The 27,139-nt window shown below is 46.6% G+C and overlaps 1 protein-coding gene across 1 annotated transcript in view; it reads right to left on the bottom strand.

The window, feature by feature from the left end:
* The window catches only part of FYCO1 (FYVE and coiled-coil domain autophagy adaptor 1), a 75,717-nt gene extending 50,487 nt beyond the window's left edge, over positions 1 to 25,230 (bottom strand). Inside the window, exons 1-7 of the mRNA XM_058556694.1 lie at positions 25,140 to 25,230; positions 14,650 to 14,786; positions 11,139 to 11,245; positions 9,535 to 9,660; positions 5,441 to 5,547; positions 3,728 to 3,871; positions 513 to 603 (exon numbers count right to left, since the gene is read on the bottom strand). Of these exons, the coding sequence (XP_058412677.1) occupies positions 513 to 603; positions 3,728 to 3,871; positions 5,441 to 5,547; positions 9,535 to 9,660; positions 11,139 to 11,245; positions 14,650 to 14,704 (630 nt within the window). The 5' untranslated portion in view covers positions 14,705 to 14,786; positions 25,140 to 25,230. The remainder of the gene's footprint in view (positions 1 to 512; positions 604 to 3,727; positions 3,872 to 5,440; positions 5,548 to 9,534; positions 9,661 to 11,138; positions 11,246 to 14,649; positions 14,787 to 25,139) is intronic.
* Between the last annotated feature and the right edge of the window lie 1,909 nt (positions 25,231 to 27,139).

The following is a 27,139-nucleotide window of genomic DNA, read 5'->3' on the forward strand; positions in this document are numbered from 1 at the left end:
TGATACATTCACATTTCTAACAAAATTAACAAAACTAACCCCACCCACTAACGCTTAGTGAGCACTTGCCTATGACAAGCCCTCGAGCACTGTCCATGTGCTCCCTCATTCAATCCCACAACTGTCTTATGAGCAAGAATGATTTTTATGACCCTCATTTATGGACGAGAGAGATGAAGCTTCGAGGGGGTAAGTGATTTTCTCAGGGTCACAGAGCTGATAGGTGACAGTCAGGATTTGACTCTGCTGCTTTTAACCACATTGCTAAACTGCTTCTTTTAAAATACTTTAAAAGGTTTCTTAAAATTTTAACTTTTAAAAGGCCTAAATTCTATTTGGTTATAAAAACCTGGACTCTAGGAAACAGTGGGTATAACTGAGGATTTATATGGCTCTGGTTGGAACAACAGGCATCTGAGAACATCAGCCTGAGCTGTGAGGGGCAAGGACATACTCTGGTTGACACCAGAGTATGGTGTCAGCAAGGAAATCCCCAGCCTGTCTGGCATTACCTGCAGGTAGCTGCTCACCAAACTGCTCATGCTGGAGCTCCGGCTGGGGGGTTTCCACATGTAAGCAGAAGAGCCGGTGCCCAGTGTCCTCCTGTGGGGCCACAGAACAGACACACTTGTATCAGAGCAGGACACAGACACACAGACACACAGACATACACAGGGAGGCCTTGGCTGTCACCAGGCAACAAGGTGGTGGTAACGGGCAATGCCCGCCCATATAGAGCATAAGAAGGCAAAACCCAACAGTTTCCACCAAAGAGCACATTTACGATGATCTGCAGCAGATGGACTCCACTGCTAAAGTTTAAACATGATGGCCTTCCTCTCACTGCCAAAAAAGAACCAAGTGAACATAATATTTCCCAATATTTGGTTTAAATTTTCTTTGAAACTTTGGTGCCTGCCATTGTCTGCTAGTGAGGAACAAGCAGTAGTCAATCTGGTAAATAAAGGTCACGTTGTGCTTAGGGGATCATGGTCACCACTTTACAAATATGTAATATGGCTGCAAGACCTGCTTCTAGCTCATGTAACTGCATTAGACAGTGTAGGTACAGAACATTTCCCTCATTGCAGAAAGTTCTATTTGACAGCACTAGACTAGACACATACAGACTTGTGTGATAAATCTTGTCTAGTAGGAACACTGCAAACGACACACATTTTTATTTAAACAGAATCTTCTCCCTAACCTACAGTTATTGTATTTTAAAATCTGTTGTTCTCCACAACCCAGCAATTCCACCCCTCAGGATGTACCCTAAAGACAGTCACATATGTGCATAAGGAGACATATGGGGGTGCGCCTGGCAGCACAGTAATGGTGGAAAAAGTGGAAACAGTCTAACTCTATATCACTAAAAAAACAGATAAACTGTGGTTTATTTGCACAACAGAATATTCCACACTATGGGTTGGCGATCTCTTTTTGTAAAGGGCCAGGTAGTAAATACTTCGGGCTTGCAAGCCTTTTGGTCTCTGTCATAACAACTCACCTCTGCCACTGTGGCATGAAAGCAGCCATGGACAATATGTGAATGAATGGGCGAGGCTGGGTTTCACACAGCCCTATGGGCCGTGGTTTGCCAGGTCCCTACTTTACATCTATAGAATTCCATGTGCAAATAGATAAAAATCTCAAAAACAATGTGGAATGAAAAAAGCAAGTTGCAAGAGGATAGCTCATGATTCAATGTATGCAAATTTAAAAATACATACAAAGTAAAACTATATATATAAAATATTTATAAATACACACATAGTAAAACAAAAATATTTGGGAATGACACACATCAACTACAGGGCTATGATTACTTCTAGAAAGGGAGAGAAGGGGAAAGGATGGCAGTGGGGTAGGGCTTTATTTGGATCTGTAATATTTTATTTCTTAAAAAAAAATGTATCAGACATAACAAAATGCCCCCCACAAGAACTAGCCTGAAAGCCAAATATGGGACATAATTACAGTGACAGAATTGAACTGAACCCACTGAATAAAATAAAAATCCATGAGTCAATACTGATATAATTGAATAAATAAATGGGTAAGAAGGAAAAGATCTTCCTTACAGTAGAATGCCAACTACTAATGTAGAAGGAATAATGGACACAGAAAATCACTTGGAAAATCATGACAAAAATTGACTCAGGTGAGAATTACCAATGGATGCTAAAACTAACCAGTGAGAGATTGAAAAGAAACAGGATAAAAACCTAATCTCAAAGTATCTTCCCATAAGATACATATTAATTACAAAGGGAGACATAGTAACTTCAGGAGTAACCTAGCAAACCCCACCATAACCAAATAATGATGGTTAACCTCGCTAGTAATGAAACAAATTAGCATTGTGTGTTCTGAACATAATGTGCTGAGAAGGACACAACATCTGGGATATTCCTGCCAAAAATGCTTAACCTGAAACTAATAACGTGGAAACACTAGACAAATTCAATTCAAGGAAGATTTCACAAAATAAGTGGCCTGTACTTTTAAAAAATGTCTATACTATGAAAGACAAAGACTGAGAAACTGTTCCATATTAAAGAGGACTAGAGAGACATGACAATTAACTGCAACATGTGATCCTGGATTGGATCCCAGATTATAAAAGACATTATTGGGATAATTCTTGAAATTTGAATAAGGTCTGTAAATTAGATAGCAGTATTATACCAATGTTAATTTCCTGACTTTAATAATTGTACTGAGGTTATATAAGAGGATGTCCCTGATTTCAGGAAATACACAATGAAGTACTTAGGAATAAATGGGAATCAAGTCTGTAACTTACTTTCAAATGGCTTAGGAAATAGACCAACACGTAAATATAAAGAGAAAGAATGATAAAACATACTGAAAACTGGGGAACTGAGGGGAAAGACAGATGAGTACTCTGTACTGTTTTTGCAACTTTTCCGTAATTCTGAAATGATTTCAAAATTCAAGTTTTATAAAGAACATGTGAAGTAAATATGGCAAAATGTTAGCTATTAAATCCTGGTGGTTGGCACATGGGTATCATTCAATTCAGTACTTTTCTCTACATAGAAAATATTTCCTAACAAAAAACATGACAACCGAAATTAGAAAAACCTTACTAACAAAATGCAAAACAAAACAAAGAATGCTGGACACTCGAGTCTGGTGTCCTGGCCCTGCTGCCCACCAGCTGTGTGACTTTGGGCAAATTCCTCCACTCTCTGAGCCTGCTTCCTCAGCAACGCCCTCCTGGAGTGACTGTGAGGATTCAGTTGGATGGCATGTGAGTGCCATGCTGGTGTAAGAAATGAAAATACAGCGACCTTTCCAGCAACCCTCATGTGGACGAGCTGTAGCTTTCACTCCTCTCTCACTGCCAAGAAGGCCTCCATGATCACTCTGTAAGAACACAAATGAGAAAAAGCCCACTTCCCCCCATGCCCGTGATTCCCACGGCAACAAGTTCCTTAGCACATTTAAAAAACCTTGAATTTTACATATGCGTGGCTACTGACTCATACCACCTGGCTAATTAAGGTTAGTTTAAGGTCGGAGCCTTCACAAGTTAGTCATGATTCAACAAAGTCTGTAAAATTAGCAGGCGTAAGAGTTGCAAAGCTTTATGTAATTCACTGAGCAAGCAAAATTGCTTTGAGTAGACTGGTGGCAATCTTCAAAACTTCAAACACCTCTTCCTCCCGATTTTAAACCAAGCAATTCTTCAAAATACCTGGCAAATGTCGGCCAGGCAGCATCCAAGTCGTAGCCCCTCGATGCCAGGTCAAACTGAACGTCAGTCAGCTCATAGAGTTGGCCCACGATGTCAGAGCTCAGCTTTGGCTTCAGAAAGGGGCTTCTTGCATAGTACCAGTCACTGCAGGGAAACATAAAAATGTATCAATTATAAGAGTAATAAAGATAAGGAAAGTGAATTTCATCAGTCCTCTCTGTATGGCTCTGCCTCACCAAGTTCCAACTCAGATTACTAAATCAATTAAACTCAGACAGAAACACACACACATACACTCCAATTTGATTTCCACTGTAGGAGCACATAATTCTCAAATAAGCTTGCTCTTCTTCAAGGAAAGTACTGAAATGAACTACTTATTCATTTATTATTTATATCATATCTATTTCCCCCAAAAGATACGAGAAAACAAGTCTCAATTACTTGCCAAGAAAGGGCAGTTGTAGGGGAAAGAATGCTTCCTTTTTGAAAGATAATCTCATCTTCTATTCCTTCTGGAGAATTCAATTCAGATCCCAGGTGCGGACCTATGCACCACTCATCAAGCCACGCTGTGGTGGCATCCCATGTACAAAATAGAGGAAGATGGGCACACATGTTAGCTCAGGGCTAATCTTCCTCAGCAAAAAAAGAGGAGGATTGGCAATGGATGTCAGCTCAGAGCCAGTCTTCCTCACACACACACACAGAAAAAAAACAACACACTGATGAGTTTAAAGAGCTACTTGGCTGATGTGGGTGAACTGTGATACACTGCAAGTCAAGCTGTTTATGATGATTTTCATCAAACGTCTGGAACAAAATCACCTTCAGATCAAATGTGCGAAGGTTCTCAATTCTCATGAATTCACAAAGCCTGTCACATGCACAATAAAGACATCTTTATGCAAATCAATCTTAAAAGTGACAAAATGAAACAAAATATTTTTCCCCCAAAAGCTTTTTCTTAATTCAGAAGTGATTTCTTTGAATAACTGGAAACACTCCCTAGGGAGAGGGGAGGCAGAGCTGGAAAAGGTATGCTGGGCAACCCACAGAGGTTTAGCTGATGGTACCTGACCCGCAGCTCCTCATGTGACACCCTCTCTCCCTTTGCACGCTCAATCACTCCTCCCCTGGCACAAAGGCTGACCACAGAGGAACCAGGCACCGGCAGCGGCTCCCAGTCTGGTCGCCCACCACAATCTCCAGGAGCCCAGACACACCCAGCAGGTATTGACTCAGGGTCTCAGGTGAGGCCCCGGGCTCAGGTGTGTTAAAAATGCCACAAGTGATTCTGCTGAGAGGCCAAGGCTGCAACCCATTGGTCCAGGGTGGCCAGTGGGGTGTGTCCATTCTTTCATGCCAGCACCAACGACATGCCACCCACCAGGGAAAACTACCTGGCACTAGGAGTTAAAAGACCTGGGCCCAAGCTCCTGCTTTATGACTCAGCACTGGTGGGGCCTGGATAAAGGCATTTAGCCTCTCTGAGCCTCATTTACTCCCCCTGTAAACATTCAGTGCTACCTGCCCCACATGTGTCAGGGACTGCGGTAGGGAGGGTAGAAGAGGACAACAGATGTGGAAGGGCTTTGCTTGTACCAAGGTGTGACACAAACGGGCACTGCTGCTGCAGCTGTCATTACTACTGAGGGGACTTCAGTTCATTTGTGAATGGTAGGGGTAAAGTCCAGCACCGTCATGGATTACCTGGTCACTCTGGTGTTCATGAAGCACTGCTGTAGGGTGTCCGCCAACCTCTGGTGCACCAAGGAGTAGCGAATAAATGCTCTTCCTTTTCCCAGAGATGTTCGGAGCTGGAAAAAGTACATTACGTAGAAATGAAGAGCTGTAAGCCTAACTCCATATATAGACTTGGCCTCATGGATGAGGACGGCTTGCAAAAAACAGAAATAGGGCAAAAATGTCACCCAATTCCCCCTTACTCATTGGCTTCACTCTCATGTCCCTCAAAAGAGAGAAAACATTTGATCACATTGCCCTGGAGCACGAGGCTTGAAGTGGGTGGATTTCTTGCAGGCCTCCTTCGGAGGATAATCTGTAGACTCCAGTGAACATGTCAAGGAAGATATATTCATGGGAGGCTCTCAAACACCTGTGGATTCCACTGGAATGTCATTGTCTATCCTCTGCTCCATCAGAGTCTCTGGGTTTGGAGTCAGAGATAAAACTGTTTGATTTAATTGGGAATATTTAGAATAAAACTTGGAGGTAAATGAAGGGCTTCTCACACCAGGAGTGAGCTTGAGCAAGAGATGAGACATTATCTGGGCTTGTTTTTGAGGTGCTGGAAGAAGTTCAGAGGAAGAGGCCTAAAGGGCTCAGCTGGAGCCCTTGTGGAAGGGAGAAGAGAGGAGGGCAAAGGGCAGAGGTGCTAAGGGGGTCTGTTAAGAAGTTCTGAAGGATGTATAATTGCCTCCTCTGTGTCCTCATGAGACCATCAGTAAAATCCATGTATCTGTCAATGCTTTCCTGGTTGGATTTCTTTTAAGCTACACAACTCACTGTATTTAGTCAGAAGGTACCCAGGGGGTGAGAGCAGGAGTGTCTCTAGGGGCCCAACCACACTGGGGTAACACAAAAATGGGCGTGGTTCTGTTTTAGAAAGTCCGAGATAGATGGGGGGTCCAGGCGCAGGCATGTCTTGAAACGTCTCCCCACAGCGCCAAAATATGGTTTCTAAAGAGGTTCCTGGAAGCTCGTTGTGATGGAGGTGGGGTATGCTGGTCAGAGGCTCTGCCATGAGGCTGCCAAAGCAGGGCACACAACTGTCGAGATGAATGGGATAAAGGCGACAGCCACCGAAGACACTTGAGACCAGTTTGCAAAGTAGGATTCATACTCCCGATGTTTCTGCCCCAGAAGCTTAAGATAAATAGGCAGCAATTCAAAACCTCTCAACCCACCACATGCACCTGTTCTGTCAGGCTCTGGCTCTGAGTGGGGTAAGCAAGGACCCATACCCTCCTCACTCCTTCAAAGGTCGGAAATGTGCAACTTGGTGGTGGGGGCAAGAGGTCGCAGTGGTTTCACCAAAAGATGGTCCTAACACTCGATACTATTAAGAAACCAATCACGGCACTGGGTTGAGACAGGCAATACGTGGCACAGCCTCAAGCAGTGGCACGTCAATGATAGTGTAAACATCCTGGTACACAGTGCCTTTTAGCTAGAGCTATACATCTTCTTATTGCTGACTCAAGGAAGTGATACCACAATATGAAGTAGTTTTAAAAAATAAAAAGGTGTGAAATCTCATGAACTACACAGGCTGTAAGACATTTCTCCCTGTGAGTTTTGTGAGGTTAGGGTATAGCCAGGATGCCTGGAAACAAAGGCAGGTGGTAGCCTGACTTATCAGCACGGCTTGTCTGCAGACGGTTGATCATGACAGATGCCTAGGGGAGAAAACTGATGACATCCCCATGTCCAGACACTTTTCCCACTGATGAGTGAGGTAAGAACAAAGTGTTCAGTGGTGGTAACTGGGAAACTCAGGCAGCTGAGGAGAGCTGAGCAAGGCATTGTGAAGTGCAGCGTGTCAGTTGTACAGACACACCCACATATAGGGCCCATGGAATTTAACAAGAACCTCACATAACAGCCCATGTCTGGAAGCTCCCAACGGAGGGGCTTGTCCTTATTAGCAAAATGGCCCTTGTAGCAGCATTTACAGCATTAAAACTTTTTTAACAGCAAACATTTGAGGCTATATTTTTAATCAGGGCTATTAACTGAATTGATTATATATACGAAGGGAGCTATTTATTTTAAAAAATATTTCTGAACACCCTTTGGGGAAGGGAACAATAGTTCCTTCACGTTGCTAACGAAAATGCTGCACAGCTTTTTGATTTTTGATTTTTTGAGATCATGGGTCTGCTTTCATTACCTAATTTCTTAATTTTTTTAGCATCGAATCAGAACTCAGATGCATTACACCAACAAGTGATACATCAGCAGCAAAGGACAGGAAGTCTGCAAGGTACACGAGAGCTGATTCTGCTCTAAACCAGGCCACTGTGCCAGCAGCCAGATGCCAAGGTGCACCCTGGTTCTCATCCTGTCCACTGCGGTGAAACACACAAAGTCCAGGTTAAGGCCATTCTGAACCTCCAGAAGTTGCTGATTTGAGCCTTGGACTGTTTTAGCCCAAATGGCTACCTCTCACCCTAAAGGGGCCTGAGGGGCCCAGCAACGCTTCTTATCCATTGACTTTTACCTTCTGGCTTGTTAGCCTGGATGGCACCTGATCATTCAAGTTAACCCAAGTATTCAGCAGCCCACTGGCCTAGTGACATTCTGTATTCTACCCAATGATGCCCCAGAGAGCAGAATCTTCAACAGAGATGAGACAATCAGACCCTACGGGAAGTGGAGCCCATGCCAGCCACCAAAAAACCAACAATGTTTGTGCAAGCAGGAAGTGCTTTTTGCTTCTAGAAGTCAGTTTCACTGGCCTTGGACTGTCTAATGGTCTGTGCATTACGAGAAAAGAAGAGGAAACGAACCAAAAAGTAAACTTAAGCATTTTGTAACCCTGGGGAATGAGGATTAAACTAAATTTATTTCCAGACTTCAGTGGTCGAAGGCTTTAGTTGTTCTGAGGAGTGGAAGATAAGAGAGTGACAATGAGAACTCCTTCCAGATTTATGATGCACTAAAACACTGCTCCATATCATAGACCTGAGTGTCCCACCTCGCACAGGACCCATCACACTACATGGACGTGAAAAAAAGTTGCAGGAAAAACTCTTCAGAGCCAGGATCTTTCCTCGTTTTCTCAGATGTCAGAGGGTGCAGCTGGTGGAAAATGCTCAGCCCTCAATGTCATTCTCTATAAGAAGAAACCCATCCGGCTCTAGCTGGCATGGTTGGGAAAGAGATCCTCCCAGAGCACCTGACTCTATGGCCTCTGTGGGAGGCCAGGCAAGAGCATGTCTGCTGACTTGAAAGCGACTTTAAACTTACTGATGAGATCTGAAAAGAAAGATGAAAGGCAGAAACCTTTCAGCCCTCCTACCCCAAATCTAGGGGTTTACTTGCTCCCTACTATGCAAAATTCTTCACTCCCGGATGGACTAGGCTAATGAGAGGGAGAGAGAGAGGGAGAGAGAGACTGGGGGGCGGGTGTGGGCAGAGAGAGAGGGGGAGAAATTCATTGGGGGTAGGGGAAAGGGATGGAGGGGAGTGGGAGAGAGATGGCAGAGGGGAGAGAGGGAGGGAGAGAAAGAGTGTTTGTGGTTGTTCTGGAGTTTTGTAAAATCACAAAGCCATGGTAATTCTGCTCTTGAGGCGCTCAGAACTGAATGTGGGAAGTTGCTCAGCACACCAGCATTTTAAGAAATGTCTCTTGAGATCTCACATCACTCTCTTCATTTCAAATCCAAGTGTCCTGGGCAAACTGTAAGGAAAGCAGCCTAGCAAACTCTAAGAATTTTATCTAAGAAACTGATTTTTTAAAAAAGGTGGGTGTCCTGTGCTGTACACCTCTGAGGGGCACCATGAGCAAACTATGATGTGAACAGCCCACCCTGTTAGGTAATGTGTGGGTCATGGTCTAATGAACAGAGTCAGGACTGAGCCATCCCTCGGCTTGGTAAACGTTCACTTAGGTGGCTTCCTTGAGCTAAGAGTGGGTACTGAGTATACTTGGACTGGATTTCTTTATTTCTCTACCAACCCTAAACCTCCATTTCCTCACCTGACTGTCTGCAGCAACGGTCTCTGCAAGAGATGCTTAAGGCAGGTGAGAGGAAGATTGAGTTCCTTGCTCTGCTTACCTCCGAAATAGACTTGACGAACCGGATCCCGTCATTGGCTCCTTTCACCTTGGCCAGGCAGGCACAGAAGTAATCCCAGTAGTCCTTCTTGTTGCCCAGGAGGGTGGCCTTCTCTTTCTGATCGAACTGGATAGGGAAAGGGACAAAGAGAGGAGGTCCAAACCACTGCTGCTCATCCCGTCATTTAAATAATAAACAATAATAGCTTCTTAGTTGCCTGGCACTGGGCAAGGCCTTTTACTGGCATAATTATTATTTATAGGCAAACAAGGGTGTTTTAATCCTCAATTTACAGATGAGGAAGCTGAGGCTAGTAGAGGTTAAGTACCTGCTCAAGGTCACACAACTAGTGAGATTCAGGAATAACAGCCCCGCAAGAAAGATTATCCCTTGAAGAGACCTCTGTGCATAGAGTTGGGTGGAAGACCACCAAAATGGCTATTAACATGATAAAGAAATACAAGTGAAAAGTCTTAAGGGCAACAAGCAGAGGGTTAACTAGGTCTCAACTTAGGGAAATGAGTTAGTGACATTTTATCCCAGTTACTCAACTCTCAATACTGTTTTAACATACATACAATAAATTCAAATCAATGTAAGCTATAAGTCATTTCAAATCCAGAACCAAAATCAGCTAACTGAAAAAAAAGTCCATAAATATTTTCACATTGTAAAACAGAGAACCAGTTGAAAAGGCATGTGACAGGTGAGTCCTTGAACACGCTGGGGTCATCTCCTCCAGTGGGCTGTCATCCCATAGGCTTTGGTGGGATGTGATGTTGCAAACTTACGGATTTCAAAATGATATAGGTATATCTTTCTAAAACATAATATTTTATAGCATTTTTTCTGATTATAGAAGTGAGATATGAATATTTTGTTAGGAAATCTGGGTTAAAAAAAAGAAAAATTATAATACCTAATTCTACCACCCTAAGATAACTTCTGTTAACATTTTGGTCCCTTTCCTTCCTGCCTATTGTAGTTGCCTGTATTTGTCCACATCTGCAGAGTTCTCTAGATCCATGCTTCTTGAACCAAGCAGACATAAGCATTACACTGCGAGTGTGTTAAAAGAAAACTTCCCGGGCTGACCTCAGAGATCCTGATTCAGCACATGATGTTGCTCCCAGATGATGTTGATGCTGCTGGTCTATGGACCACACTTTGAGCAGCAAGGCTCTAAAACAGAAGCCTCTGGATAATCTTCAGAGGTCCACACACTCCTGGAAAATGTGTGATTGGGTGTGTACACATACACATGTCTGTTTGAGGAGAGATTCCACAGCTTTCACCAGACTGCCAAAGGGTATGTGACTGCCCCAAAGTTAAGATCCCTGTTATACAGTGACCTTGTGACCTGCCTTGAGATGACCTAACTCTCTACAGCATGTTCTCAACTCCCAAAACCATGCTAAAGGGCAACATTACAATTCCCCAGAGGCTCGAGCTCTCGCTGGGCACTGCTCTGACCTTCAGTCTAACCAGGAGAGCTTAATGGCTCCACTGAGGTTTCTGAACCACATCCTGAATGCTGATGAGTCACCCAAGAGGGAAACAAGAGACAACAGAGCAGAAATCAACACATTATAGGAGTCACTTACTTGAAGGAGATACTCAAGTTTATAGGAAAACTTATGCAAGCTGGTGCTGTCATCTGTGATAGGTTCTCCTGCTTCCTTAAATTCTTTGCTTAGTTCTGTCACAGCATCTTTAAGACAACAAACAGGAACATGTAACAAGATGGAGACTGACCTCAGAGAGAGAAGCAGAGTAACCCCAGGAAGCATGAGTAAGTCAGTGGTCAATGATGGCAAAGCACCTTGGACATGTGAAGTGGTATGTAAACATCCATGGGATGTAACTCCAAGTCAGAAGGCATGAAGATGTCCTGAGAGCCCACAGGTACTTTACAAGAGCTCGCTGACTGAGCACAGTTCTTGGTCATCCCTGTAGGTCCCCCACATAGGCCTCATAATTTGCAGGCAGTGTTTGGTCAACAAATGTTTGCTGTGTAGATGAATCATTCAGCAGTCTAATACTGACTTCCAGAAAGCTTTACTCTATTCTGGCCATGTTTCCTGTTCCTGTTCATTATAATCCTACTTTTCAGTACAGGTAAGTCTAGGCCTCAAGAAGACCCAGAACGTGCAAATAATAATAATGGTAACAATCCCAAGAATGACAACCACCATATCCGCTTCTGTTAACTTAGTGCCTACGAGGGGCCAGGCTTCTGCATGTCCTTCTCATTTAATACAGCACCGCGAGGCAAGCATTGCCTTATTTCAACAAATCTGAGATGCAATTGATTTTGGGACGATGCTAATTTCAGAGCTGTTAAAATGTGAAAAAAAAAATAAGCACACCTTAGAATTGATGAAGGGTGGTGTTATCATCCCCATTTTACAGATGAGGAACTCAAGTGCTCTTGAGATCATGCAGGGGAAACAGCAGAGCTAGAATGAGAACCTTGGTTTTCTCAAGGGCTTTGTGACTCTAGAGCCCACCTCTTAATTTCTAAGATAAATCACTTCCCTATGCAGAAAAGGGGAAAAAACCACCTTTGACTCACTCACAGCCTCTGCTGTGGAACAGAGGGACTATTAGAAGCTGGGTTTGGTTTAGATACTGGGAAAAATTTCCCCAGCTGAGATGGTTGGGATGTGCTGGGCAAGACTATCTTCTTCTCTGACAATTCTTAAAAGAAAAGGAGCCCCTATCCCCTGCTCTCAAGCACCACAGTTAGAAAGCAGACCTGCCCAGGACTGAAGATGAGCCTGAGCTGGCTAAAATTTAATCCACACTGACCCCTCAGGCAAAGGTCAGCAAATGGCGAAGACAGATTCTTGGGACTGCTTCTTACAACAAGTGAGGGTTGTTGAGTTGCGCCCTACTAGAAGTGCCTACTGGGGCTGCATTGAGAGCCGGGGCCCAGGGACCAGGAGAGACACACAGCCTTCCTCCTCCACCCTCAAGAGGGTAAACACTCACAACCTGATCTGGGAACTCCTGAAAGTTTGAAAGAAGAAGCCTTGGTTTATGAAATATGAAATTTTTAGCTCTAACATCTGATAATCCAAATGTATTACTTATGAACAATCTTAAACTTTACACGAATTACATATTTGCTTCGGTCATCAATCTGGAGAAGTGGGTATTATCATCAAACCCACCTCACACACAAAGAGAGCAACTGCACCTGGAAGGGTGAAGGGACTTGTCCAACATCTTCCAGGGTTAAAAGGCGGAGCTGGGAGCTGACACCACGCCTGCCTGACTCCAAAGCCCTCGCACCTGCTGTCACAGGAGGATAAGCGGCTGCCCTGCAGGGGTGTGCAGGCTGTGCACTGCACAGGACACCTCAGTTAAGGTGTCACGGTAGACGCCATAGATCTGTTGTATGATTAAGACAGTTACCAACAGGTGAAAGGAAAGAGTCTTGAGAAAGTGGTGCCTGTTAAGAATTCCCACCATAGTGCTCTGTGGGCTGGGTGCTCCGCGGGCTGGGTGCTCCGTGCACTGGGTATAGGACACTGACTGGGCCTTGGGATGTTGGGGATGACCAGATGCAGCCAGTAGATGGAGTGGAAAAAGGCAACTGAACAACTGCTACTGCCGGCTCCCTCCCTGGAGCAGGAGCTCTACCTGGGGGCCCTCGCCTCCTCACTCCCCTCCCAGTAAGCACGTCTGGGTCCCGAAGTCGTCCTTGAGGACCAGAGACTGAAACACAGAGAAGACTGCCTACTTTGTGGAGAAACCTCTGATGGCCAGCGGCAAACTCAGATTTCCAGGGACTATCATTTTTCTGCCTCTGTGTGTATGTAGATTAAAAAAAAAAAATCTAACATTTTAGCTGGAAGTAGACTGGTGTAGTTAAGAGCATAGACTCTGGCACCAGGTGTGTGTGTAAACCCAGGCTCTGCCCGACTAGCTGCGTGACCTTAGGCAAGTCACTTCACCTCTCTGTGCCTGTTTCTGCATCTGCAAAATGGGAATAATAATGGTTCCTACCTCAAAGGACCAAATGTGAGGACTCAATGAGTTATCGTCCGTAAGACATGTAGGACAGTGCCTGGCACACGTGAAATGCCATATAACTGTTAGCCATTAGAGGCCCAAAGTACTACATAAATAGGAGGTAAGCCTGAGAAAGCGATTTTTATCTCATCAACTTTGGACCTTCAGAACGAGGACCGCATTGTGGCCGCCACCAGCCCGATGGCCCTGGGTAGGAGAGACTGCAGTCGGTCACGGCACTGTCTGAGCTGTTAGGAACCTGGGCCTTCAGTCTTTCAGGAGAGTGTCACCGTGGTCTCTGCGACATGGAGGAAGTGGTCAGCTTCAGATCATGTTGCAGCTAACATGCTGGAGCTCCAAAGAGGCTCACAAGATCAGCCCTAGAGATCTTCAGGGGAAGGAAAACGTGCCAAAATTCTGACCCCTGGGACGTCACCAGAAAGGGTGGACTCGGGCCCTGGACTTTGCAGCCAGGAGAGAGAGCAGTCTGTTCCTCCTGAGTCCACTCCTCTTCATGTACACCCTCCCCGCCTTGCCTTTCTCAGAGAGACGAGGCCTACAAGTCCTCTCTCTCAGTGGGCAACGCTGAGCTCGGGAAATCCGGGAGACAGCAGGCCCAGAACAGCAGCACGTCACAGGCGACAGGTCGTCTGCCCACCAGGACCAGGTCGGACAGCAAAACAAGAAAGATGGGAATCTCGTCTTCCTGCTCAGAGGGAGGGAGAATATTCCTCCCCAAACGAGCCAACTTCATCAGAGCCCAGAGGCTCATGATCCAGCCAAAGACTCAGCATGTTAGCTTGAAAACACACCTACACACACACACACTGAAATCAGACCCAGACCCAGACTGGAGTATTTGATTTTGTTTACAAAGTGGCTTTACAGTTCCCTGAGGGGAAGGCCAGGTAAGCTCTCCCAGCCTTGCACAGGGTGGACATATGAGCCCCAAATATTTCAGGATGACGTGTCCTGAGGGCTCCAATTACCCTGGTGTGAACACAGATGAAAGGGCTGAATTTCAACTGGCCACAGCAAAAGCACAGCCACAGCCCCCTCAAAACCAAACTCAGCGTGCCCTCGGCCTAACCGTACCCTGCAGATCTCGGATGATTCTCTGGAGCTGGCTCTCCGAGCTGCTGGAAGCCATGGCGATGGCTGCAGGCTGCCTGTCTTGGCTGTGCGCCTCCTGCCTGGGTCTGGTCAGCAAAGGTCAGACTCCATGGTGGCACCTGCAAGGGCAAGGAGGAAGCAGTCACAGACACAACGTAAAGACAGTAGTAGAGGAATGCTGCTCTGGGCACCGAGTCGCCCCATCCGGGCGTCTTCTCTCACTGGGCAGGGCCTGACCTTTCTGTGTGGGCCTCGCTCTGTGGGCTTTCTCTGGTTGGCTTCTGACACACTTATGTGCAGACACAATGATCTGGTTTGGCACTTAAAAAAAAACAAGAACCACCAAATAGCGTGGACTTTTCTTTCTGAGCTCCCCTCCTATTCTGCCCTCTTAGACAAGACTGCCTCATTTTCCATCTTTAAAAAGGCCTCCCGATGGCTCCCCTCATCCCCCAATACCAAAGGCCAGAACTAGTCTAACTCCAATTCAGATGGCCTGCTAAAACCTAAGGTGCCAGGTACCACCAGATCCCTGTCTCCCCCACGCCCGGCCCCAGGTCCTCCCCAGGCTTTGTTTCTCTGAGGAATGGCCAGTAACCTCTGGCCAGGCAGCGGTGGGGTGCCGAGAGGCTGAGGACACATACCCTCAGGGCTCCTGGACCAAGGAAAGCCCGGCTTGCCTCCCGGGGGAAGCAGCTCCCTTGTGGGGAGGTGTGCAGCCTCCAGCTGCCCAGAGTCCGGCTCAGCCTGGGTGTGCAGACACCACCTGGCCTGCCCTCAGGGGCCGGTGAAGGGACACGTCTCTATTTTAAGCTCGGTTACAGTCTTCTTGGGCTGGTGAGTCCTGAGTTACCAGCTCCATTTGGGCGGCTGTTGAAATGATTTAAGGACACAGTAGTGGCTGAAGACCAACAAAGATGAGGAGGTATGAGCAGCAGTGGAAAAAAGTCTGGACATGAATTTGGACACTCCTGTGTCCTTCTTTCAGAACCTCTAATTCTTTCCTTAGAAGCTAATGCAAAGTAGTAATGCTTGCTGGCCAAAGCAGATAGCAAGACTAGAGGTGGCCATAGGAGCAGCTGGCACTAAATGAGGGCCTACTCTGTGCTGGGGCCTGTTAGCTGCTTTATACATGTGATTGTTTTAATTCTCACAATCACCCTAGTGGGGCAGATAACATACAAAGGAGAAATTGGTGATCAGAGAAGTCATGTAACTTGTCTAAGGCCGCAGCCGGTAAGGAGAGGATCCGTGGTTTGAACCCTGGTCAGTCTGATTTAAAACCCTGTGGATTTACAGTTGAGTCACTGTCATTACAGCAAACAACCAATCACTTCCACTGGCTTCCAGGAACCCCCTGAACTCCAGTGTCTCCGAAGTAACATGCCGCCACCCCCAAGTATTTCTAACACACGCTGGCCCTCACTCTCCCACCGCCATCTTCCCCTTACTGATCCAGGAGTCAAGGCAAGAAGATCCTGGAATAGAAATGGTCCCCAAACTCAGGCTCCTCCACATACTTACACAGGCACTCCAGAGTCAGCCTGAGACGAGGAGGGCCTGTCACAGAGAGGATATGTCTAGGCCCATTTTTAACTAACAAGCCAGTGCAGCTGTGACTCAGTGAAAACAAGGCCCAAAGAGGGCTTCTCCAGCCTAGGAGGAACAAGACAGGCATACACTGACACCACACTCCCAGTACTTCAGGACAGGGAGCCCCAGAAAGCAGAGTCAGGGGATCCAGAGAGAACCATCCAAAGCTGCCCAACAAGTACTGGCACCCCACCCATCATGGATACCAAACTGAGGGCAGGTGTAGTTTATGAGAAGCCAGCCTGCCCATCCTTGGACATCTCTCCAGGTCACCTGCTGAACACAGAGCCTGAGCAGGGACCAGCCAGGGCCCTAGAGAGAGCCAGAGCCCAGGCTCAGCCAGACTTCTACAGGGGCTCTGCTACCCTCTCTCCGCGAGGTAGAGAGGATCAAAGATCATCCTTGTCAATGCACAGCTGCCCTGGCACCACACCACACTCTGTCAAGTGCCTACTATGTGCAGGCTAGGGATACAGAGGCACGCAAAGCACAGTCCAGCCCTGGAGGAGCTCGGCTATGCACCAAGGAGACAGACAGAAAGATCCAGCTATGTGGATACAGTGGAAGAGGTGATGTAGAGATATGGATAAAAAGTTATGGGCACTCAGCAAGGAAAGAAATGAACCACAGATACACACAACAAATGCCTTATGCAGAGTGAAAGAAGCCAGACAGAAAAGGCTGCACACTTTACGATTCCATTTGCGTGATACTTTTGCAAAGGCAAAACATTGGGGAGAAATCAGATCAGTGGTTGCCAGGGGCTAGGGGTGAAGGGAGGGTTTGACTACAAGTGAGTATGAAATTTTGGGGGGCAATTCTGTTCTGTGTCTTGATTATGGTGGTGGTTACATGACTGTATACATTTGACAAACACATATTTGTCAAACTCACACAATGTAAATTATATCTCAACAAAAAGAGCAGCATTGTGATGAATTTAGAAAGATGCAATGGGACCTGAGGAAGGGAAAATTAACTCTGCTTGAGGAAGGGAGAGGGTGCGAAACACTCTGATGGCAACTGAGTTGGGCCAGGCCTGAAAAATGAACAGAAGTCATTCCAAGGAGCAAAGGTCACCAAAGTGGAGGTACGGCAAAAACAAAGGCTGTTTCTCTACCTGCATCCTCTTAAGTGACTACTGTCAACAGCGAGCCTTGTAGCTTCTGGGAGAAATAATCTTGGAGGAAGATGACTAAAACCCCATGAGTTCTCAAACGAAGCCCACTCGGTCCGTGGGTACACTGAAAACTAGGGGTGAGACGCACACATGTAGGAGAGGGCGGAGCTGGGGAAGGAAGCGGTAACAACAGATTCTGAGTTAACTCATCCAGGCTCTGGCCGCGACAACGCATGAACTACATACCTCCAGCTGGATTTCCTAGAATCCACCCCTCTTTGGAGTCTGGCATGAGGGAAGCAATGCCTGCACACCAAAAGGCATCTTGGCAGATGAGCCTGAACAGACAGAAACACGCTCCTTCAAGTGCCCTTGTGCCAGCCCGAGCCCAGGAGGCCTTCTCTGCCTGACCCTCGGAGTGCGCTCAGCTGATGCCAGGTTTCCAGGTCACAGGGTGAGCTGTGCCCAGCTGCTGGTTACACAAGCTGACTTTCCAAAGAGACTGTATCATCATCAAGGTAATGAGCCCTAAGAAACTGGCTGCTGGGCCTGTTGGTCCCAGTGGCTTCCCCACCATGGCTGTGGGTCACCACCTTAACAGGGTTTCAGGAAGTAAATCAGAGCTTCCCTGGAAGAGCATGGTCACCACAGGGATGCTGTGTTTATGGACTTGGAAAGGAGAACTCAACATTTTGCCCTCCCTCTTCCTCAGTCTGAGGTCATCATCAACCAACAAAGGACACAGAATGGGGCACTCTCTCCACACCACGGCCAACCTCTTGTGTCTCTGGATAAGCTTGCCCTTTGGCTGAGGGATGAGCTATTTTTTACTCATAACACTTCTGACACCAAATGGGTGGCTTTTTTCCACACCAATAACCAGTTCTGATACCACCAGGGTGCCCTACAATTCAATTCAATTCTGATACTAACTACCTGGAATTAGTGCAGACCCCACAGGTTAAGGGCTCAGTCCACAAGACTGCCCTGGCTTCAGAAGCCAGTGGCAAGGCCCAGGTTGCTACCTGTACTTCTGACCAATCAGCTATGAATTGGGGGTTCCCTTGATCCCTTTCTTAGCCATTCCTAGAACAGCTCACAGAACTGGGGAAATACTTTACTATTGCTGGTTTATTTTAAAGGATACAATTCAAGAACAGCCAAATGGAAGAGATGCCTAGAGTTTAGGGGGGCGGGGAGGTGCGTGGGAGCTTCCATGCCCTCAGGCTTCCCACCTTCCAGCACCTCGATGTGTTCGCCAATCCAGAAGTTCTCAGAACCCTGTCTTTTAGGAGTTTTTATGGAGGTTTCATTACATAGCATAACTGATTAAATCACTGGCCATTGGTGATTAACTCCATCTTCAGCCCCTCTCCCCTCCCCAGAGGGGCTCAAAGTTCCAACCCTCTAACCACATGGTTCGTTCCTCTGGCAACCAGCCTTCATCCTCAAGCTTATGTAGGGGCCCACCAAGAATCATCTTATTAGCATAAACTCAAGTATGGTTGAAAGGGGTTTGTTATGAACAACCAAAGACACTCCTATCACTCAGGAAATTCCAACAGTTTTAGAAGCTCTGTGCCTGGAACCAGGGACAAAGACCAAATATATATTTCTTATCATATTACAGGGATCTCAGACTTCTAGCACGAACCAGCCCAATCCTGACCTCTATAACTCATTAGCAAACTGCTCTCCTAACTCAAGAGACACTCAGAGAGAGCGTCCACACCGCCACGGCCGCTTCAGCACCGGGGGAAGGACTCCAGGACGCCCACACCTCGCAAGGCCCACAAAGTGTAAGTCACCTCCATGAACCAGGGCCCTTGTTGCATGACATGTAAAAACCTCCATCACCATCTCTGGCAAGCTCTTTCAAATACCAGAGAAATTCATTTTATAACATTTTTAGGAATATTGAATTCTCTTGCTAACAACTCAAAATTATGTTTAAGCTTATCCAGAATGTCTGAAAATATCCACTCTTCCGATAAAGAGGAAAAGAAGCTAAATGCAGTTTTAAAAATTCTTATTTACTACCTGGGACTATTGGAGTTCCTAGTCACAGTGTAGGTATTATTTTAGAGGTAAAGGATTTTCCCTGACCTCCAAATTCCTCCTACACCTGCCCAGATACCCTGAATACCTTAAACAATACAGACAGCAGTTTAGTCCCAAATTAAGATACAAAGACATCAACTGACTCATGTAAACTTATTTACACTATGGCGCAAATGACTAATGTTCATAATGTTGCCCAGAAACTGGCTCCAGCAGGAGCAATATAGTGTCTGAGTAGCCACATAAAGAAAGAAGGATCAGAAGGGGAGGAGGAGGTTTGGGGTGTGGAAGACAACCATGCCCTGCCTTCAAAATTTTTTACTTGCTCCCAACACAATAGCTAAGAATTGACCCAGAGAGGGCACCATACAGTCAGGCTCCTCCCCAACTCCCACACAAGGTGGAGCATACCAGTTGTGAATTCCACCCTGACCAAGAAAGAATGTGAACATGGATGGTTCAGATCAGTCAAAAGCAGAAAGCCTGTCTGGAAGAGTCCATCGCCTTAGCCTGGTTCAGCACACCCAATAGCATCTATCTAGTTACCACCTATGGAAAGGAGGGCACTTGGCTGGTACCTGCAGCTTTGAAAGCCTGGAGGTCCTGCTGGCTCAGTGCTGAAATGGTCAGTGGGCAGGCAGGCTGCCCTCACCAGAGCTTCAAGAGGGTGCCTAGGAGAATGCTCAGGAGTTTGTCAGAGGCCAGCTCAGAGGCAGACATTTCAGCACACGTGAGCACAGACTCATCAGGCGACCCAACCCTTAGACCTACAATTAAAGTGTTGACCAACTGCATGCCTGGGTCATCTTTCCCAAACACTCCTTTGTGCTTGCAATCTTCTCTCTTTCTTAAAGGGAAGGAGGACTTGCGACTTTGCCATCACTTCTTGAATCTTCTCTTGGCCCCCTCCCTCCCACCAACAATTCCAGGTTTCTTGGTCACTCCCCTGGAACACACACCAAACTGGCCCTGATTCCAGCCCACTGACCCAGGACAGCAGGGTCAAGAGGGGACCCGTGGATGTGAGGTATTGCTTCCAGGCCTAGGGGAAGCTGACTGTCTTTTTTAGGAAGGTGGGGTTGCAGGGCTAAGGTTCTGCCATTGGAAAGCCCAGAGAAAACATCCAGGAGGTGACAACGGCATATGTGAAAATCTGGGCAGTCTCTGGAACAGCTGCACAAACAGTTGAGAACTCAACTGGTGCACCTATTCCTACCCCAAATGGCACAAACCCCACACAGGTGGGGAAAATTACAGAGCTCCAAAATCATCAGTCCAACCAATGATGAATTATGAACTGGATCTCTGGTAGAAGATGCTGCAGCCACTAAACATGGCCTTGAGGAAGACAATGTGTTAACTGTATGTATTAACAAACTGTCTGCCAGGTAAGAGCACCACTATTAAGAGGCAGGCCTGATGCAGGAGCTGGGGCTACAGCTGTGAAGAAGGCCTGTGGGGCCCCCGCCTTCAAGGAACTCACCCTCCAGGGGGGAGAAACAGACAGCATCACTCCAATAAGCTTACAGACAAGTAACAGAGATCACTTGAGGCCTGAGAAGCACTTTGATGAAAACAGGTGAACACACGAGGCACCAAACTGTACTCTGCTCATGATTCTAAGCCCCCACTGCAGAGGGGGCTCTCCTTTCTTCTGCTGTTGTGGCAGATCACCAGTACAGTAATTTCTTGTTTAATCTCTCTTGCCCACTTCTCTGTAAGTACCATTGCTGTTCATTACTTCCCCAGCACCTGGCATAGTTCTGACACATGAAGAGCCCTCAATAAGTTACTTGTTGAATGAATGAATGAATGAGACAAAACCAAGAACCTCCATCTTGCTCCACAAACCAAACTAAACTTTAGGCATAGAAATGTACCAACAGGTAAATAATAATAATTATCCTTCAACGGTGGGAAACATGAGTAAATTTTCAAAAAATTCTATTTAAATTTTCCTTTATTGAGCATAAATTACTTTCATGTTGGCTAAAATAATGCATTTAAGATCGAGCTGTAACTGCGAACTTATATCGTCATTATTGTGAAAACATTACGTTATTATTCAGAAAGTGGAATAATGTAATTTAGGGATTGGATGGATTAAGGGTGTCCACAGGGGAAAGTGTGCACCACAGCTCCAACCCCCAAGGCAGCCTTACTCATTCAGGGCTATGCTAACCACTGCCACTACCACCACCTCCCCACTCACCCAACCCTCCCCAAGGCCCATTCCTCTCTCCATTCTTGGAAGCTTGGATCTGGAACCATCAAATAGGAACACCGCAAGAGTGGGCAGTATTGATGGACCTGAGTTCTGCTGTGCTCTTTGGGTGAAAGAGCAGCAATCTCAGTTCAGATGGGGCAGGGGGTGGGGCTACACCGGCAGATAGGAGCAGCAAACAAGACCCAGGATGGCTGGGAGCTGGAGTTGTGGCAACGGGCAAGATAACTGTCTTCTCTTTTATCAACTGTAGCTGAGTCCTGCCAATGTAGACCCTATCTGGATTTTGGAATCAGACTAGTCATGTGAAATTTCCATTACCTATCATGCCATGATTGGGTGAGACCTATGGTGTGTTTAGCTCACTATACTATTTTCAGGCAATTTCAGCAAATCTATCTGTCCCGGGGAAGTCATTTGACCTCTTCCTACCTTGTATTTTTTTTTCAGGTGCCATGTGGGGAGGATACCCTTTACTTTGCTTCATGGAGGAGGTAAGGAAGGGGAAGAAAAGACATTCTCAACGACTAACTTTGGCTGAGGCTTCTAAGTGCCCCCATCCTGCTCCTGACCAAGGCTGCAGATACCCTGGAAAAAGCACTGGGGCTACAGGTTCAGCTTGAGGAAATACCTTCCAGCTCCAGGCTAAACCATCTCCTCTGGTTCAGCTGTCCATCCTGGACCTCTTACAGGGATCTTCTCTTGGCCCAGCCCTCTGCACACTATTGGCTGGCTTGGAATGCTTTTTCACTTCAGGTTTCTCTTCTGGATTCCAAGGGCTCCCCCAACTCGATTTTCTGCCCCAGTCGGTGGGTGCAGTACCCCAGGCTCCTGAAGTAGTTGGCCAGACCTGCCCTTGTGCCTGGGAACCAGCCACAGGGCCACAGTACCATAACCAGACCACAGATTCTCCTTAAGTCTACCCTCAGAACCACACTGATGTACACAGCCTCATCCCTCAAAACAGGATCTGGCCTAACCAGAAATAGGCACTTGGTGTTTTTCAAATGCCACAGAGACCTGTGTGAACAAGAAGGACCACTGGTGGTCACTAAACCATTAGGCCAACTGGCTCCAATATGAGGAAGAGGGTAAAAACGCCTCCTGCCCAACTGAGCACAGCTCTGTCATCCTTATCGTCTAAAAGCCATGGAGCCCATATGCTCTGAGGTTGAAGCTCTGTTATGGGGATGGTACAGTGACACATCTAAAAATAGCAAGAAGATAAACACAGACCCATGGAAACATTTCAATAGCCACCCTACTGATTTATTTAGTTGTTCAAACAGAGGTTCTTATATCAATCAACTTTTTTTAAAAAAACGCTTTCAAAAAAACCAAAAACTGGCACTGAGATCACAAATAGAAAATATTGTTTACCCTTTGAGCAAGACCATGCTTTTCCAGCCAGTAGGTGAGCAGATGTTGCAAAGGCCAAACTCAACTCATCTCTGCTCAGAGGCGGCCTCTGGCTGGTTACGGGGCACCAGTTAATGAACCTTACCTGCTCTACTGCCCGGGGCTGCTCCAGTGAATTTGGCTCCAAACTCTGAATTCCTACCAGTGATTTTCACCATGAGACCATAGCCAGACAACACACTTCCTCTGCCTAACGTTTAAAGACATTCTAGTCTTGAGTCACCAAAGTTGTCCTTGGAATCATCAGAAAACACAAGTTACCCATCAGCCAAGCCTCTCCCCTAAAGGGAAGAGGGGGGCTGTCTATTCTATTGAGTGCCTATTCTGTGTTCTGGAGGCAGCAGCTCATGGCCTCGGTGACCAACATGGCTCAAAGTCACCAGCTGCTCTGATCTTGCTCTGTTTTGGGTGGTTCTTCTCATCACAAACATCTGTGGGGGCCATCCAGCCCCGAAAGGACCAGGCTAAAAGCATGGGCTGGTGTCCCAAACCCAGCCACGAGGAGCAAGACCATCCAAGGAATAGTCAGAAGATGGACTCTAAAGCAACTCCAAAAATAATCAAAGTGAAATATTAATCATAGAATCTAACAGGTGGGTACATGTTCACTATACAATTCTTTCAATGATTCTGCATATTTAACTATTTTCCTAATAAAATATTGAAAACAGTTTAAAACCTAAATGAAGCACTACACAAAGATGAACACTTTTAATAGAAGCAGAAAACCTGTTTCCTAAAGCAAAAGTTTTTTCAGATCCTTTTAATCAAAGAAGGCTACACCCCATCACTGAGACAATTCACTCTGATTTCCAGGGTGATGATAACAATGGCCCACAATGGGTACAGGGCATTCAATAATTTAGGAACAGTGGTTGTCACAGAATGGAGGGTCAAGTGGAGCCCACTCAACATGGGTCCACTTCAGAAGGTGGGAGCCACTGAAAGCAGAAAACCTCAGTGTGACAGCTCTTCCCCGGCTGCAACAGTCGGCAGCCGCGCCTGGCAGATGGTAGGGGAGTTAAGCTTGCTACACAGGATGCCACAAGGCTCTCACTCACAGGAGGGCAGTGAGCAGATTAAGGCCTGATCCTCTGCCCTCAAAGAGCCCCTGACCCATTTCTCTGTTGGGAAAAGAAACTGCTGTGGTAAGACAAGCACAGGGGCAGAGGAGTTGTGGCCAAAACAGGCAGTTTCAACAAGTGCTCTATTTTTTTTCTGGAGGGGGCAGCCAGTGGGAACCGCGAAGAGAGACAAGGGGCGTCAGAGGACACATGTGCATTAACAGGGAGCCATGTGGTTAACGTGTCAACCACATGTGCTTTTCTTATGTAAAAAAAAAAAAAAAATTCAGGCCTCCCCCAGACCCCCAGCTTAAGTTTTGAATAGCATGGACTCTAGCCCAAGTCCAGGGCAGGCATACTAGAGGTAATCCACAAATCCACAGGTGTTTCAAGAAAGCTCACCTGGAGGCTATCTCGAGACCCTGTACCTGGGCACAAGGAGCAGTGGCTAATGAGAATGGGCCGTGGCCTGAGGACTGCCCGGGATGAACAAACCGTCCCCTTATGGGAGGAGAGGAAAGACCCAGGCATCAGTGGAGTCTTGCCAAGCGAAGGTCTGGGCTGTCCCGGCCCAGCTGAGGCAGGAACTACATTCCGTAAGGTCTGCGGCCTCTCGGACAACGCAAGCAGAAACTCTGGGACCTGTCCTCCTGTGCCTAAATATTCCCAGGCTTCTCTGAGACCCCACATGGTGGGCTCCTTTGCGGCCCCTCGGCCGTTGGGGGTCTTGGAACTGGTGTTTGGGGGCCTGTCTTTCTAACTGATCACCAGACGCAGCCTGGGTTCCAGGGTCTGCTTTACTGCCCCGACGTGCTTTGCAGGCCCGCTGGGCAACGGCAAGGGGCACGGGCGGGGTCTATGGGAGACCGGGGATGGGCGGGGACCGTAAGGGCAACAGGTGACAAGCCGCGCCCGGGGGGAAGTTCTCTGCTCCGGGGCCACAGCGGAACAGGCGACCCCAAAGTCTGGCCGGCCCTCCGGTGGCACTTACGCGCTTGTGGGTCCACGTCTGGGCAGAACCGAAACTTTCTGGGACCAAGCGGAAGAGTACTGGAGCGCGGCTTGGGCGGCCATGACACGCAAACCCGCCTGAGGCGGGCGTGGACTACAACTCCCAGCACGCTCCGAGGCTGAGGCCTACAACTCCCATCGGACCACACGGGCAGACGGGCACCGACTACCACTCCCAGTAACTAGGGAGTTTTGCAAAGCTGTGGTTTACAGCTCTTCCTCATCATTCCCCCGGAGCGGGCCGCAGGTTAACTCTTGCAATCCCAGCGGGCGTCGGTGCCCACAAATCATTGGTCCCGGATCTCCAGAGCGGCGCTGTCCATGAGAATTTGAAAGGTGTTTGGTTTGAGTTGAATTGTGCATGTGCTGTAACTGAAAAACACACCTGAATTCCAAAGACTTAGTATGAAAAAAGAATGTAAAATAGCTCCTTAATATTTTTATATTGATTATATTGAAATGATAACGTTTTTGATATAGTGGGCTACATATTACTGGGCCTAATGTCCCACCTTTTGATCCCCCTCACTTCCTTTTTTTTTTTTTTTTTTTGTGAGGAAGATCAGCCCTGAGCTAACATCCATGCTAATCCTCCTCATTTTGCTGAGGAAGACCGGCTCTGAGCTAACATCTATTGCCAATCCTCCTCCTTTTTTTTTTTTTTCCCCAAAACCCCAGTAGATAGTTGCATGTCATAGTTGCACATCCTTCTAGTTGCTGTATGTGAGAGGTGGCCTCAGCATGGCAGGAGAAGTGGTGCGTGTGCGCGCGCGGGGATCCGAACCGGGCCACCAGTAGCCGAGTGCGTGCACTTAACCTCTAAGCCATGGGGCTGGCCCCCACTCACTTCTTAACACAGGTGCCTGCTTAAAATCAGTGCTCAAAAACTGTGTATTAATGAATGAACTACCACCCTTAACTTTTGCCCCACTCTCAGCTCAATTTCTATTTATTTTTCCTGTTTATAAGTTGCAAAGCACTCTGAAGCTGGACTCAATAAAACAAAATGCATTTATTAATAATGTCTACTATGGCACAAGTGAGAAGAGCCAGAGTACCCGAGGTTTTGCAGCCTGTGACTGGGCTCCATTCCTTATCTCTGGCCACACCATCCTTTACTCTCTGCCCTGTGCCAAGCATTTAACCAGAAACACCTTTCTACCTCACAGGACTTAGCTAGTGGTGTCCAGTCAGGAGCCATGGCCCCAACATTACAAATGGAGAACGAGGGGAGTTGTCTGGGTAAAATAACACAGGAAAAGAAATAGATTTCCTAATTAAGTTTAGGCTAAGGCATCTCATTAGCTATCTTTTACAAATTAGGTGTAGATAAGACAGTGAGCTGGATGGATGGAATAGTCAGTTTGCAAGGTTGGAGAGAAGTAATTTCCATCTTCCTGTTAAAAACTGTGAAAGGAAATGGGAAGAGGGGGAAGGAGATGGCAAAGGGAAATCATTGCTCCAACCACAGTCTGAACAGTTTTATGAAATACTAAGGGTGGGAGAGATTTTAATCTGGTCCAACACCCTTGTCTGAAACTTGGACCCAAAAGGAGTTTGGAGAGAAGAGGAAGACAAACTTAATATTTATTGAGGACCTATGATATGCCAGACCCTATCCAAAAAAAACCATACAGTATTATATTTAAAACTCACGGCAACTCTCAGATGTAGGTAGGATTAATTATCCCCACTTTATAGTTGAGAAGAATGAGGCTCAGAGAAGTTAAATAGTTGACCAAGTTTACACAGCTGCTACGTGGTGGAGGTTAGGGTAGAACCAGGGACTCCTGAGGAGTCCTCTGTCCACCCAACACACTATCACAGGGAAGGAGGTTTAAAAATCACTACTATTCAGCAGTTTAACTTGGATTTCCTTTGTAGATAAAGCTGAGTATGTCAAACTATACTTGTTCAAACAAACTCAGCATGTTCTTGTGTTTTGATGTGAGTACACATCAGGTAAAGAGAACAGATTCA

The sequence above is a fragment of the Diceros bicornis genome, chromosome 2 (genome assembly GCF_020826845.1).
Source record: "Diceros bicornis minor isolate mBicDic1 chromosome 2, mDicBic1.mat.cur, whole genome shotgun sequence".
Classification (NCBI taxonomy): Eukaryota; Metazoa; Chordata; class Mammalia; order Perissodactyla; family Rhinocerotidae; genus Diceros; species Diceros bicornis.